The sequence below is a fragment of the Coregonus lavaretus genome, assembly GCF_964263955.1.
Source record: "Coregonus lavaretus genome assembly, chromosome: 16".
Taxonomy (NCBI): domain Eukaryota; kingdom Metazoa; phylum Chordata; class Actinopteri; order Salmoniformes; family Salmonidae; genus Coregonus; species Coregonus lavaretus.
The window spans coordinates 22,058,346-22,073,605 of record NC_140003.1 but is presented as its reverse complement, the minus strand read 5'-3'; the positions used below and the strand labels follow the sequence as shown (position 1 = coordinate 22,073,605).

General features: G+C 45.6%; 1 protein-coding gene across 1 annotated transcript in view; it reads right to left on the bottom strand.

Moving 5' to 3' along the window:
• The window catches only part of LOC311144057 (voltage-gated delayed rectifier potassium channel KCNH8-like), a gene marked incomplete at its 3' end in the record, with an annotated part of 201,314 nt that overhangs the window by 28,733 nt on the left and 157,321 nt on the right, over positions 1-15,260 (bottom strand). Inside the window, exon 8 of the mRNA XM_084179997.1 lies at positions 11,562-11,957. Within this exon, the coding sequence (XP_084036123.1) occupies positions 11,562-11,957 (396 nt within the window). The remainder of the gene's footprint in view (positions 1-11,561; positions 11,958-15,260) is intronic.

Genomic DNA, 15,260 nt, shown 5'->3' with positions numbered 1-15,260 from the left:
CTATTTTCCTTGTTTTACTATCCTTGTGAGGACTTCTGGTCCCAATAAGGATAGTAAAACCAAACACACACACACACTTCACTGATGGCACAGAACACTTTGACTCTGTGTGATTGTGTGGGTTGTTGCTTTTGGAGGTTTGCAAGGATGGGTGTGTGTGTATCCACAACAGTGATTGAGGTTGAGTGTATGTGTAAGTCTGAGAGAGTTGGCCACTAACAAGGGTGTTGTGACTGTGTGTACATGGATCGTTAAATATCAGAGCCAATTGAAGCAGACACATAGAAGGGGCCCATTCTAAGAACTCTCTCCTGACCGATTTGACAGTCAGTGAGTACCTCAGTCCAATGATCCTGGATGGTCTTATCATTCTTATTGTGTAACAGTCTGGTTCTGGGGAGACAGGTTGTTATTTCTCCCTGTGAGGATGAAGCTCTCTAATGTTCTCCGTCTGTCTGGCACATCGCCACGGTTACGTGTAGGACTGTAGCCAGTTTAGCTGTATTTAAACCGTGTTTAAACTTCAACTCTCCAGGCAAGGAAGGTTAAATGTCCCTATTTTGACATATTCTAATGAGACAATTTTGGGCAGGATGTATGAGTGTTTTGTGTTGTGATTGTGTGTGCACACATTAAATGTGTATGGATGTGTTACTTTCAGTGTTGCGCAGTGTCTTTTTTAAGAGTATGAATCTGTGTCTGTGTGTCGACACTAGAGAGAGTGTTAATGTGTAGATGGCATTCCAGCTGTCAGTTGGCTGAGACAGTAAAGGCACAGTGCTATGCTCTGGTGACAAGCCTGTGTGTGTTTGTGTGTGTGTGTGTGTGTGTGTGTGTGTGTGTGTGTGTGCGCGCACATGCACATCTGTGTGTGTGCACGCTTCCATGTGTGTGTTTGTGTGTGTGTGTGTGTGTGTGTAGCCTCCACACTTCATTTCAGCACTTTAATTGCACTGAAGCCTAAGAGATGGTTTGGGATGAGTCGGATGGCAGAGTGAAGGAAAAGCAGCCAATAAGTGCTAAGCATATGTGGGAACTCCTTCAAGACAGTTGGAAACGCATTCCAGGTGAAGCTGGTTGAGAGAATGCCAAGAGTGTGCAAAGCTGTCATCAAGGCAAAGGGTGGCTATTTGAAGAATCTCAAATATATACTATATTTTGATTTGTTTAACACTTTTTTGGTTCCTACATGATTCCATATATGTTATTTCATAGTTTTTATGTCTTCACCACTATTCTACAACGTAAAAAATAGTAAAAATAAAGAAAAACCCTTGAATGAGTAGGTGTGTCCAAACTTTTGACTGGTAGTGTGTGTATATACATATATGTATATACAGTATCAGTCAAAGTCAAATACTTATTTCCCTCATTAAAATGCAAATCAATTTATAACATTTTTGACATGCGTTCTTCTGGATTTTTTTGTTGTTATTCTGTCTCTCACTGTTCAAATAAACCTACCATTAAAATTATAGATGATCATGTCTTTGTCAGTGGGCAAACGTACAAAATCAGCAGGGGATCAAATACCTTTTTCCCTCACAGTTCGGAAATTATTCAGACCCCTTGACTTTTTCCACATTTTGTTAAGTTACAGCCTTATTCTAAAATGGGTTGAATAAATGTTTTTCCTCATCAATCTACACAAAATACCCCATAATGACAAAGTGAAATAAGGTTTTTAGAAGTTTTTGTAAAAGTAAAAAAAAGCACCTTATTTACATAAGTATTCAGACCCTAAACTATGAGACTCGAAATTGAGCTCAGGTGCATCCTGTTTCCATTAATCATCCTTGAGATGTTTCCACAACTTGATTGGAGTCCACCTGTTGTAAATTCAATTGATTGGACATTATTTGGAAAGGCATACACCTGTCTATATAGGGTCCCACAGTTGACAGGAATTGTCCGTAGAGCTCAGAGACAGGATTGTGTCGAGGCACAGATCTGAGGAAGGGTACCAAAAAATGTCTGCAGCATTGAAGGTCCCCAAGAACACAGTAGCCTCCATCATTCTTAAAGTTTGGAACCACCAAGACTCTTCCTTGAGCTGGCCGCCCGGCCAAACTGAGCAACCGGGGGAGAAGGGCCTTGGTCAGGGAGGTGACCAAGAACCCGATCACTCTGAGAGAGCTCCAGAGTTCCTCTGTGGAGATGGGAGAACCTTCCAGAAGAACAACCATCTCTGCAGCACTCCACCAATCAGGCCTTTATGGTAGAGAGGCCAGAAGCCACTCCTCAGTAAAAGGCACATGACAGCCCGCTTGGAGTTTGCAAAGGACTCTCAGACCATGAGAAACAAGATTCTCTGGTCTGATGAAACCAATATTTAACTCTTTGGCCTGAATACCAAGCGTCACGTCTGAAGGAAACCTGGCACCATCCCTATGGTGAAGCATGGTGGTGGCAGCATCATGCTGTGGGGATGTCTTTCAGCAGCAGGGACTGGGAGACTAGTCAGGATTGAGGGAAAGATGAACGGAGCAAAGTACAGAGAGATCATTGATGAAAACCTGCTCCAGAGCACTCAGGATCTCAGACTGAGGCGAAGGTTCACCTTCCAAAAGGACAACGACCCTAACCACACAGCCAAGACAATGCAGGAGTGGCTTCGGGATAAGTCTCTGAATGTCCTTGAGTGGCCCAGCCAGAGCCCGGACTTGAACCCGATCTAACATCTCTGGAGAGATCTGAAAATAGCGGTGCATTGACGCTCCCTATCCAACCTGACAGAGCTTGAGAGGATCTGCAGAGAAGAATGGGAGAAACTCCCCAAATACAGGTGTGCCAAGCTTGTAGCGTCATACCCAAGAAGACTCGAGGCTGTAATCGCTGCCAAAGGTTCTTCAACAAAGTACTGAGTAAAGGGTCTGAATACTTATTTAATGTGATATTTCATTTTTTTTATTTTTAATACATTTGCTAAAATTGTTTGTAGATTGATGAGGGAAAAAATCAATTTAATCAATTTTAGAATAAGGTTGTAGCATAACAAAATGTGGAAAAAGTCAAAGGGTCTGAATACTTTCCGAATGCACTGTATAATCTACCTGCAGTGAAGCCACTTAACAATTACATTACATTCAGTTATCTAACCATCTCCCGTCCAGAGCGACCCAAAAGAGCAACCAGGGTCAAGTGCCCCACCCAAGGGCATGTCGATAGATCTCCCACCAAGTCAAAATGGGGACCCGAACCAGCGACCTATCGGCCACCCGCCCAAGCTCCCAACCGCCAGGCCACCAACCACCCAAGATCCCCCCACAGTTCCCCGAGAGCAGCCCCTCAACCATCCGAGACCCCAGGCATTGGATGTAACAGCATTGCCCCTCAGTGTCAATCAAACATATTTATTTTTTAATTGTTTATCTTTGACCGTCATTCTATCCCCTGCCCAGCAACTCCACTCCCACTTGTCTCTAGTTCCACATCCCAACCCTCAGTTTCCCTCAGCCAATCCCACCTATCTCTGCTGGCCACCCTCATCGGATTTCTACGCACCATATATCTTTCAACTATGCTGTGATATTTAACATACAATTTGAATCTATCTAATCTAATAGAATCCACAGATTGCGAGTTGAAGATAAATACTTTTACTAATAGTATGACCAGGTCTCTCCAGATCTCCAAACAATACTATTTCTTGGGTCAATTTTAGATGAATGTTATGCTTTTTCAGCCATTCCTGAACCTGAGACCAGAAACAGTCTACCTGAGGGCAATACCAGGAGAAATTGTCTGTTGATTCTGTATCCTCACAACAAAATCTACAGAGCTGTGATGATTATATGCCCCAAATATATAACATTTTGTTGGTGGCAAGAATTCTGTACAATAATTTTAGCTGAAAGGCACGAAGTCTTGAATGTTTTACATGTGGTCCTCTGTAGCTCAGCTGGTAGAGCACGGCGCTTGTAACGCCAAGGTAGTGGGTTCGATCCCCGGGACCACCCATACACAAAAAAAATTATGCACGCATGACTGTAAGTCGCTTTGGATAAAAGCGTCTGCTAAATGGCTTATTATTATTACATTTTTATTTTATATTAAAAAAAAACTTTTTTAGTAATTTAGCAGAATCTTGTGTCGTTTTATATATCAACTCATACACCCTGTGCCATTGTCACGGACGTTTACGGATGAGACGGACCAAGGCGCAGCGTGATAAGCGTACATATTTATTAAAGTACTGAACACGAACAAAACAACAAACAAACGATACGTGAAGTCCAAGGTAGACTAATAACATACCCATACGGAACAAGATCCCACACAGACTGGTGCCAAACGGCTGCCTAAGTATGGTCCCCAATCAGAGACAACGAGCTACAGCTGCCTCTGATTGGGAACCACCCTGGCCAACATAGATCTAAACGATCTAGAACCTAAACATAGAAAAACTTAACATAAAAACTACACACCCTGGCTCAACATTTAAGAGTCCCCAGAGCCAGGGCGTGACAGTATCCCCCCCAAAGGTGCGGACTCCGACCGCGCCACATAAACATAACGGGTTAGGGGCCGGGTGGGCATTCCGCCTCGGAGGCGGATCCGGCTCCGGGCGTGACCACCACTTTCTCTCCACCTCCCTGTTGCGCCCCTGGTCTGGTCTGGCACCGCTGACTGGAGCTGGACCCGACGACGGTGGATCGAACTGTACAGGCTCCGGACTGGAGCCGCTGACCGGAGCTGGACTGGGCACCGGTGGAGCAGATTGCTCTGGCTCCGGAGTGGATCCGCTGACTGGAGTTGGACCGGACCCTGGTGGAGCGGATTGCTCTGGCTCCGGAGTGGAGCAGCTGACCGGTGTCGGACCAGGCACCGGTGGAACAGGCACGGGCCGTGCCGGACTAGACACACGCTCCACTGGCTTAGTGCGAGGAGCAGGAACGGGTCGGGCCGTACTGGGAACATGCACCACTAGCTTAGTGCGGGGAGCAGGAACGGGCCGGACTGTACTGGGAACACACACCACTGGCCTTGTGCGGGAAGCAGGAATGGGTCGGGCCGTACTGGGAACACGCACCACTGGCTTAGTGCGGGGATCAGGAACGGGCCGGACCGGACTGGCGACACACACCACTTGCTTGGTGCGAGGAGCGGGACTGGGTTCCCTTATAAACCTCCGCTCCTTCTGCTGCCTAACCAGCTCCTCTCGCCGTGCCTCTACACTCTCCTTCTCCCTTATCGCCTCCTGTAGCTCCTCCCTCTGACCAATTAACTCCTGCTCCCTCTGGACCAATAGCCCCCGTAACCTGGTGGCCTCCTCTCCTAACCTGCAGATTCGCTCTGTCGCTGCCTCCTGCTGCCCCGTCGTCCACGCCGTGTGCCCCCCAATTATTTTTTATTGGGGTTGCCTCTCGGGTGTCCGTCGTCGGCACGGTTGGCGCCGTTTCTCCTCTCCTGCCTGGGCATTTACCTTCGCCCATGGCCCTTTCCCCGCGAATATCTCCTCCCATGACCACCATTTGCCCACCTGAGACATCGCTATTCTCTCTTCCTGGGCATGCTGCTTGGTCCTCATTTGGTGGGATCTTCTGTCACGATCGTTTACGGATGAGACGGACCAAGGCGCAGCGTGATAAGCGTACATATTTATTAAAGTACTGAACACGAACAAAACAACAAACAAACAATACGTGAAGTCCAAGGTAGACTAATAACATACCCATACGGAACAAGATCCCACACAGACTGGTGCCAAACGGCTGCCTAAGTATGGTCCCCAATCAGAGACAACGAGCTACAGCTGCCTCTGATTGGGAACCACCCTGGCCAACATAGATCTAAACGATCTAGAACCTAAACATAGAAACACTTAACATAGAAATTACTGACCCTGACTCAACATTTAAGAGTCCCCAGAGCCAGGGCGTGACAGCCATGGAATCGGTATATCAAAAATCTCTACCCAGCTATTTTGCAATCTGTATGCAACAGCTGTCAACATCCTGGCCCTGAAATGAAACTGGTATACTTTCCTATTTATGCTATTTTTGTTCCTCCGGCAGTTTGGCAGACAGACCAGTTCCCTACCTCCTTCCGCGGCCACCTGCCTCCTCCATTTTGGGGGTAATGTCGTAATCAATTGGTTGTAATCTTGGATTGAGCAAACCTTCCCATACAATTCCGATAACTCCATGAAAGACATACAAAAACAAAATACCCTTTTCAAACTTATTTTCCATAAATATAGGTATTTTATCAACCAGCACATTTGAGTTCAACCATAATATTTGTTGTAATACTTGTTCTACCTTTTCTGGGGGATGAAATTGAAATTGTAACCAGCTCTGCAATGCTTGTTAGAAAAATAGTGATACTTTGAATAAGGTTTAATTTTCAATTAATCAAAAATGAGACATGGCAATCAGCACAAAGGAAAAAAGGCCATTTTTAAACAATGGATGAGCTTTTCTTAGTAATCTACTTGAGAACCATTTTGGGTTCAACTAAAACTTTTGTTTAAGTGACGCTTTTAGAGAGAGGTTTAGTGCTTTTATATTTAATAATCTCAGCCCACCCAGTTCATATTCATTATATAGATAGGCACGCTTAGCATCCCAGATAAAGCAAAATATTTTTTATTTGAAAAATGAATTATCAGGAGTAGGCAGCTCCATAAGTAAGTGAGTAAACTGAGATATGACTAAGGAGTTAATCAGTGTCATTTTTCCATAAATTGACAGTTATTTACCTCTCCATGGTTGCAGGATTTTGTCTATTTTTACTAGTTTTCTATTAAAATTCATTGTGGAGAGCTCATTTATATATTTTGTGATATGAATACCGAGTATGTCTACTTCACCGTCAGCCCATTTTATAGGTAAACTGCTGGGTAATGTAATAGTTGTGTTTTTTATAGATCCAATACGTTATATGGTACACATCATAATTAGGTTTTAGTCCAGAGACGCCAGAAAAGTTATCTAGATCTTCAATGAGACATTGCAGGGATATAGCTTGCGGACTAATTTTAAAGCCACAAGTGTTATCAAGGAGGATGTTTTTGCTCATTTGTTAAAGGCCCAGTGCAGTCAAAAACTAGATTTTCCTGTGTTTTATATATATGTCCACACTATGAAGTTGGAATAATACTGTGAAATTGTGAAAATGATGACAACGCCGTTTTAGTGTAAGAACTGTTGGAAATAGACCGCCTGAAATTCAGCCTGTTTTGGTGGGATGGAGTTTTGGCCTGCCTGGCGAGATCATAAGTTAATAGACCAATAACAAAGATAATTCCAAACCTCTTTGCCATTAACAGCTAGTTTTCAGTTTTCCTCTCCCCACACTCAGAACACTCTCAGACAGTCCTAGCAAAATTCTTGCTTGAGAAATTGTTCTTTGCTAAGAAGCTATTTTTATTTTAAAATTTTTTTATAGAAAAATTTGTTACCCAGAAATGATTTGATATTGAGATAAAAACGGCTGCATTGGGCCTTTAACATCGCCCTTCAAGATTAACTTTAAAAGTTAAGTTTAAAATGATCATCATTTGGTGAGTGGCAGTGGCACTGTTTTTGCAGCTCGCTTTCTGTTAGGTATCTCTTTGAAAATAATGCGTGTGAAACATTGTTGCATTTAAAAACTTTAAATCACTGGTTACTTTGTGTGCTGAACAAGATAAAATATGTTTGCAATGGGAAGTAATAGCTGTACATTTCGATTTGGAAATGCTTAATGGTTGTGTTTTTGTTATTATTGCAGGGGCCTACTGGATTATTGTGAATTGGTTGCTTTTAACAGTAGGCTATGCTGTGTGTGACTGCTCTCTTTCTATTGGTGGTGTCTATGTGTTTTACAAAAAGTGTTATCTCCTACACGGAGTGCGCAGATTACGGTCGCTGTCCTTTCAGCACCACGAGCCTTTAACCTTTGATGTGTCACTGTTGTCATCGCTAGGCTATTGGTGATAGTGATAGTGATGGTGTTAGGCTACCACAGGTTGTTTAAGCGGTTGTTGTTGTTGTTGTTGCTGGTCGCATTATTCCATGCAGGGCGTGTGCGTGACAGCCCGATGCATGGCTCAGGCCTGTTTGATTAATTATTGATGTCATCAAAAAGCATTGCTACTCAAATCACATTTTAATTGTCACATGCTTCGTAAACACCAGGTGTAGACTAACAGTAAAATGTTTATTTACGGGCCCTTCCCAACAATGCAGAACACAATAAAGAATAATAATATATATTTTTAATAAATAATAATAACAGAAAAAACACAAGGAATAAATACAAAATGAGCAATGATAGCTTGGCTATAAACATGGAGTATCAGCACCGAGTTGAGGTGCAGGGGTACGAGGAAATTGAGGTAGACACAGTGCATTCGGAAAGTATTCAGACCCCTTGACTTTTTCCACATTTTGTTACAGCCTTATTCTAAAATTGATTAAATCGTTTTTTCCCATCATCAATCTACACACAATACCCCATAATGACAAAGCAAAAACAGGTTTTTATACATTTTTGTAAAGAAATTAAAAAATAAACCTGAAATATCACAAGTATTCAGACCCTTTACTCAGTACTTTGTTGAAGCACCTTTGGCAGTGATTACAGCCTTGAGTCTTCTTGGGTATGACACTACAAACTTGGCACACCTGTATTTGGGGAGTTTCTCCCATTCTTCTCTGCAGATCCTCTCAAGCTCTGTCAGGTTGGATAGGGAGCGTCGCTGCACAGCTATTTTCAGGTCTCTCCAGAGATGTTCAAACGGGTTCAAGTCCGAGCTCTGGCTGGGCCACTCATGGACATTCAGAGACTTGTCCTGAAGCCACTCCTGTGTTGTCTTGGCTGTGTGCTTAGGGTTGCTGCCCTGTTGGAAGGTGAGCCTTCACCCCAGTCTGAGGTCCTGAGCGCTCTGATTGGTGGAGTTCTGCAGAGATGGTTGTCCTTCTGGAAGGTTCTCCCATCTCCACAGAGGAACTCTGGAGAACTGTCAGAGTGACCATTGGGTTCTTGGTCACCTCCCTGACCAAGGCCCTTCTCCCCTGATTGCTCAGTTTGGCCGGGCGGCCAGCTCTAGGAAGAGCCTTGGTGGTTCCAAACTTCTTCCATTTAAGAATGATGGAGGCCACTGTGTTCTTGGGGACCTTCAATGCTGCAGACATTTTTGGTACCCATCCCCAGATCTGTGCCTCGACACAATCCTGTCTCGGAGCTCTACGGACAATTCCTTCGACCTCATGGGTTGGTTTTTGCCCTGACATGCGCTGTCAACTGTGGGACCTTATATAGACAGGTGTGTGCCTTTCCAAATCATGTCCAATCAATTGAATTTACCACAGGTGTACTCCAATCAAGTTGTAGAAACATCTCAAGGATGATCAATGGAAACAGGATGCACCTGAGCTCAATTTCGAGTCTCATAGGAAAGGGTCTGAATACTTATGTAAATAAGGTATTTCTGTTTTTTTTATTTTTAATACATTTGCAAGAATTTCTAACAAACCTTTTTTGCTTTGTCATTATGGGTTATTGTGTGTAGATTGATGAGGATTTTTTTTTTTTTTATCCATTGTGGAATAAACAAACAAAATGTGGAAAAGGTCAAGGGGTCTGAATACTTTCCGAATGCACTGTACATATATGTAGGGGTAAAGTGACTAGGCAACAGGATAGATAAGACAGTAGCAGCAGCATATGCATTAGAGCTAGATATAATGTTGTGTGCATTAAGTGATGATGTTTCTGTTATTTGTATAGATTTTTGAGTTGAAGTTTGATCCCCCCCCCCATTGAAGGTCCAATAGTCACGATTCGCTACTGAGGCTGCATTCTCTGATTCCTTGATAGAGCACATAGAGAGAAGCTTGGAGCACTGTAGAGGAACACCTGCCCTACTGCTGGGGGGCCTGGGTGAACGCAGGTGTGTTTGACGCTAGTAGCAAGAGAAGAAGAGATTCAAATTGAACAGAGGAGAAGACAAACGCTATCCTTGCTGCTACTGTATATTCATGTCTCAGTGGGGGCCAGGCACCATTTAATGAGTTAAGTGAATATTTAGGCCACTCCAAGCTGAGAGGCTGAGAGCAGAGGCTCCCTGGGAGGGCAGACACACACGCTTGCCCCTGGCGTATACTGCTCTCCTCGAGGGAGGGAGAGGGGGAGGGAGGGGGGGAAGTAGAGAGGGAGGGAGGAAGGGATGGAGGGAGTGAGTAAGGGAGTAGGGAGGGGGAGAGGGAGGGAGTAGGGAGAGAGGGATAGAGGGATGTCTGTATCTTAACTCTCAGTTATGTCATAATAATTCAATAGCAGTTTGCTATTGTCATTATTGAAGAGCCACTTCTGTTGATAGCGCTAGAATCTCTGGTACACTACATCACCAAAAGTATGTGGACACCTGCTCGTCGAACATCTCATTCCAAAATCATGGGCATTAATATGGAGTTGGTCCCACCTTTGATGCTATAACAGCCTCCACTCTTCTGGGAAGGCTTTCCACGAGATGTTGGAACATTGCTGCGGGGACTGCCACAAGAGCATTAGTGAGGTCGGGCACTGATGTTGGGCGATTAGGCATGGCTCGCTGTCGGCGTTCCAATTCATCCCAAAAGTGTTCGATGGGGTTGAGGTCAGGGCTCTGTGCAGGCCAGTCAAGTTCTTCCACACCAATCTCGACAAACCATTGCTCTATGGACCCCGCTTTGTGCACAAGGGCATTGTTATCCTGAAACAGGAAAGGGCCTTCCCCAAACTGTTGCCACAAAGTTGGAAGCACAGAATTGTCTAGAATGTCATTGTATGCTGTAGCGTTAAGATTTCCCTTCACTGGAACAAAGGGGCCTAGCCCGAACCATGAAAAACAGCCCCAGACTTTACAGTTGGCACTATGCATTCGGGCAGGTAGCGTTCTCCTGGCATCCGCCAAACCCAGATTCGTCCGTCGGACTGCCAGATGGTGAAGCGTGATTCACCACTCCAGAGAACGCATTTCCACTGCTCCAATATCCAATGGCGGCGAGCTTTACACTACTCCAGCCAACGCTTGGCATTGTGCATGGTGATCTTAGGCTTGTGTGCGGCTGCTCGGCCATGGAAACCCATTTCATGAATCTCCCGATGAATAGTTCTTGCACTGACATTCCTTCCAGAGGCAGTTTGGAACTTGGTAGTGAGTGTTGCAACCGGGGACAGACGATCTTTACGCGCTTTAGCACTTCGCAGCTGAGCCGTTGTTGCTCCTCGACATTTGTCGAACTAACTTGTTGGAAAGATGGCATCCTATGACGGTGCCACGTTGAAAGTCACTGAGCTCTTCAGTAAGGCCATTCTTCTGCCAATGTTTGTCTATGGAGATTGCATGGATGTGTGCTCAATTTTATACACCTGTCAGCAATGGGTGTGGCTGAAATAGCCGAATCCATTAATTTGAATGGGTGTCCACATACTTTTGTATATCTAGTGAATGTTTATAAACAGTATACATCAGAGAGCGACAGGAGAGGAGGCACACATCATTATAAGGTGGTTTTCCTATCCCCTGACACCGCTGAGGACTGACGTTCTCACTAACCAATAACGTCCCTGTTGTATCTCCAGGGACTCACCTCCTATGAGCATGGTGCAGATGGAGAAGATCTTCTCAGAGTCGGTGTTGGCTGAGACATTCCCGAAGCCCACGCTGGTCAGACTGCTCAGAGCGAAGTACAGCGATGTCACGTAGGAGCTCCTCACTGATGGACCTCCACCCAGCATCCCTCCACCCTGTCCCACCCCAACCTCCACCCCGTCAGCCAAGGCCCCGGCCCCAGTCCCTGTGACGTTCCACTGGCTTGAGTTCCACGAGTCCAGCCCTGACAGCGCCGACCCGGACACGTTCCATTGGCTGCTGTTGGCCGGGAAAGCGTCGACAATGGCGGGGTGCAGCGAACCAGGAGCCAAAGTGGCAAGGGGAGACAGGAAGTAAGGGGTTCCCAGACGCTTTCCCAACTCGTGTAGCCAACCTGAGAGAGGGGGGAGGGGGAGGGAAGTGGGAGAGGGAGATGAAGAGAGGGGGAAGGAGAGAGAAGGAGGGAGGGAGGGAGAGAGATAGAGGGGGAGAGGGAGGAGAGAAGGAGGGAGAGGGGGAGAAATACAAAAGAAAAGTTACATACAGATACCTAGGTGAATAATCCATTGTGGACAGCCTGTCAGCAATCCAAAGAAACACACACATGGGGGAAGAAGCTGTATCTTTGACCTTGTAGTTGAGCTGGGCTGACCAATGTACACACACACACACACACACACACACACACACACACACACACACACACACTGAAGCTGACCCAGTGTATAAACAAGGCCCACTAATGAATGTCTGTGGGTAGTCTCAGTGAACTGAATAAACCAATATAATTTGGAATGTTACACCTCAGTTGTTGCCTAATTAGCTTGTCATTATGCAAGCTAGCATTTCTAGGACGTGGTTCAGAAGAATTGAGGGTATAATTTTGCTGATTTATGTGCCAGCGTGTGTGTAGTGTGTGTACGTGGTGGTTAGGTGTGTGTGAGCGTGTGTCAGTATGCAGCGGTATGTGTGTGAATACATTTGTTTATCAATGTGTTTGTTTGTGCACCCGCAGTGTGCACTGGGGTGGGTCTTTTGAATAGGTTTGCTTACATGGCTGTGTGAACATAACAAATTATGTAAGCAATTGGCAGAACTTTCTCAGTCTGCTTTTCTATCCATGCACAGCCAGATACAACTACTTTGCTGTCCGTGGTCCTGAACTAACTCTCTGACAACTCCTCTTCTCTGCCCTTGTCCAAGGTTCAGAACCTACCCTCTCTCTCAACTGCCTCCTACATTCTCCCTGCTGCTGTCCATTTAACATACAGTACTCTCTTCTCCTTTGCTCTGACATGATGCTGTCCATGGTGCTGAACTCCAGGCCAGAGCTCTATAAGGCTGCTAGCAGGCTTACTCTCCTCTTTCTAAGAAACTGGATCATGATGCAGGTGTATCCCAGGGGGTTCCATACTGTTATTCTGCACCACACTCTATCTCTGTCTGTCAGTCTGTCAGTCACCCAGCCCACGTCTTTGAAAGACATAGCAGAAGAAGCACAGACTGTTCTACTGGAGTTGTGAAGCTTTGAAGTGACACTCAAAAGATAACAACCTCTCTCAGACTTTAGTCTTCACAGCATAAAAAACAACAGGTAGAGAGAGAATGAGGGGATGAGAAAGAGTGAGAAGGACAGATGGAGAGAAAGGAGAATGCTAGATGAGCTGCTGACAGAGACAAATTTAGAAACCACACACGCGTGCACGCACGTGGGAAGTCACAACACACTGAGTCCCAGATATTCCATTTGAATAAACTGCCTGAACGCTATCTAGTGTCCCCGAGAACGAAATAAAATGTGCCATTCAAGCCTCTAACATCAGCCTTTAGTCAAGTTCTCTCCAGAGACGTGTTGCAGACAAAACAAAGTGGCCTTGGGCTCACAGTAGAGAGTCTCTCTCTCTCTCTCTCTCTCTCTCTCTCTCTCTCTCTCTCTCTCTCTCTCTCTCTCTCTCTCTCTCTCTCTCTCTCTCTCTCTCTCTCTCTCTCTCTCTCTCTCTCTCTAGTACTTCCTCTGGTGTATGTTGGTGCCAGTCCTCAGGGTGTATACTGTATGAGTAAAGTTAATCCATTAACACAGGATACTGACGGTCGGAAGAAATAATAGGTTATCACTATTCACTCTCCTACTTTCCTATCCCTACATGCCCTCTGAGATGTATATAGATATAGTCCTAGACCTATTATATCTGGTGTTATAATAAACAATCCTATTAGTCAATGCTCCTTTTGTCACTGTCCTGTTCTCTTCTCCTCATAGGACCTAGCTCCTCTGTCTACAATATAGGCTGCGTCCCAAATGGTACCGTATTCCCTATATAGTGCACTACTTTTGACCAGGGCCCATTTGGCTCTGCTCAAAAGTAGTGCAATATATAGGGAATAGGGTGCCATTTGGGTGCCCATGGGTCTCCCGAGTGGCGCAGTGGTCTAAGGCACTGCATCGCAGTGCTAGCTGTGCCAATAGAGAGCTGTGCGAATCCAGGCTCTGTCGTAGCTGGCCGCGACCGGGAGACCCATGGGGCGGCGCACAATTGGCCCAGCGTCGTCCAGGGTATGGGAGGGAATGGCCGGCAGGGATGTAGCTCAGTTGGTAGAGCAGAGAGATATATTGTGGCTGTGCTAGCATGGAGGAGCAGGGTGCAGGGAGATTAATATTATTTGTAAGGCAGTATTATGGTTGTGCCTATATGGAGAAGGGTACGGTAGGGAGGGAGCAACAAGGGAGCAGGGAACTGAGTATCAGACAGTATTGTGCATTGTGGCTGAGGATGCATAGAGGAGCAGGGTGTATGCAGGGAGCAGGGAACTGAGTATCAGACAGTATTGTGCATTGTGGCTGAGGATGCATCGAGGAGCAGGGTATATGCAGGGAGCAGGGAACTGAGTATCAGACAGTATTGTGCATTGTGGCTGAGGATGGATCGAGGAGCAGGGTGTATGCAGGGAGCAGGGAACTGAGTATCAGACAGTATTGTGCATTGTGGCTGAGGATGCATCGAGGAGCAGGGTGTATGCAGGGAGCAGGGAACTGAGTATCAGACAGTATTGTGCATTGTGGCTGAGGATGCATCGAGGAGCAGGGTGTATGCAGGGAGCAGGGAACTGAGTATCAGACAGTATTGTGCATTGTGGCTGAGGTTGCATCAAGGAGCAGGGTGTATGCAGGGAGCAGGGAACTGAGTATCAGACAGTATTGTGCATTGTGGCTGAGGATGCATCGAGGAGCAGGGTGTATGCAGGGAGCAGGGAACTGAGTATCAGACAGTATTGTGCATTGTGGCTGAGGTTGCATCAAGGAGCAGGGTGTTTGCAGGGAGCAGGGAACTGAGTATCAGCCCTGACTAAGAGCTGCTCCCATGGACTTGAATTATTGATATGTCTGCAGACAAAAGGTTCTGCAGCCGTTCACAGTACAACCCTACAGTATCTGCAGACACACACAAAGACACACGCACGCCTGTGGCATATCTGTTGATATGCTGTTGTTGTGAGCTGCTGCTGCTGTTGATGTGTTTGTCATGTTACTAGAGCTGGTCTATAAATACTGCTGAGCTATAATAATAACAGATTGAAGAGAACAGGCTTATAAGATGAGAGGGTTTCTGTGTGTCTGTGTAGGAAATTGAAAATGTGCTATTACATTTGGTGCTTTCATGGACTGGTTTGGCAATGCTGTTGGCTATGTAAGGCGCTT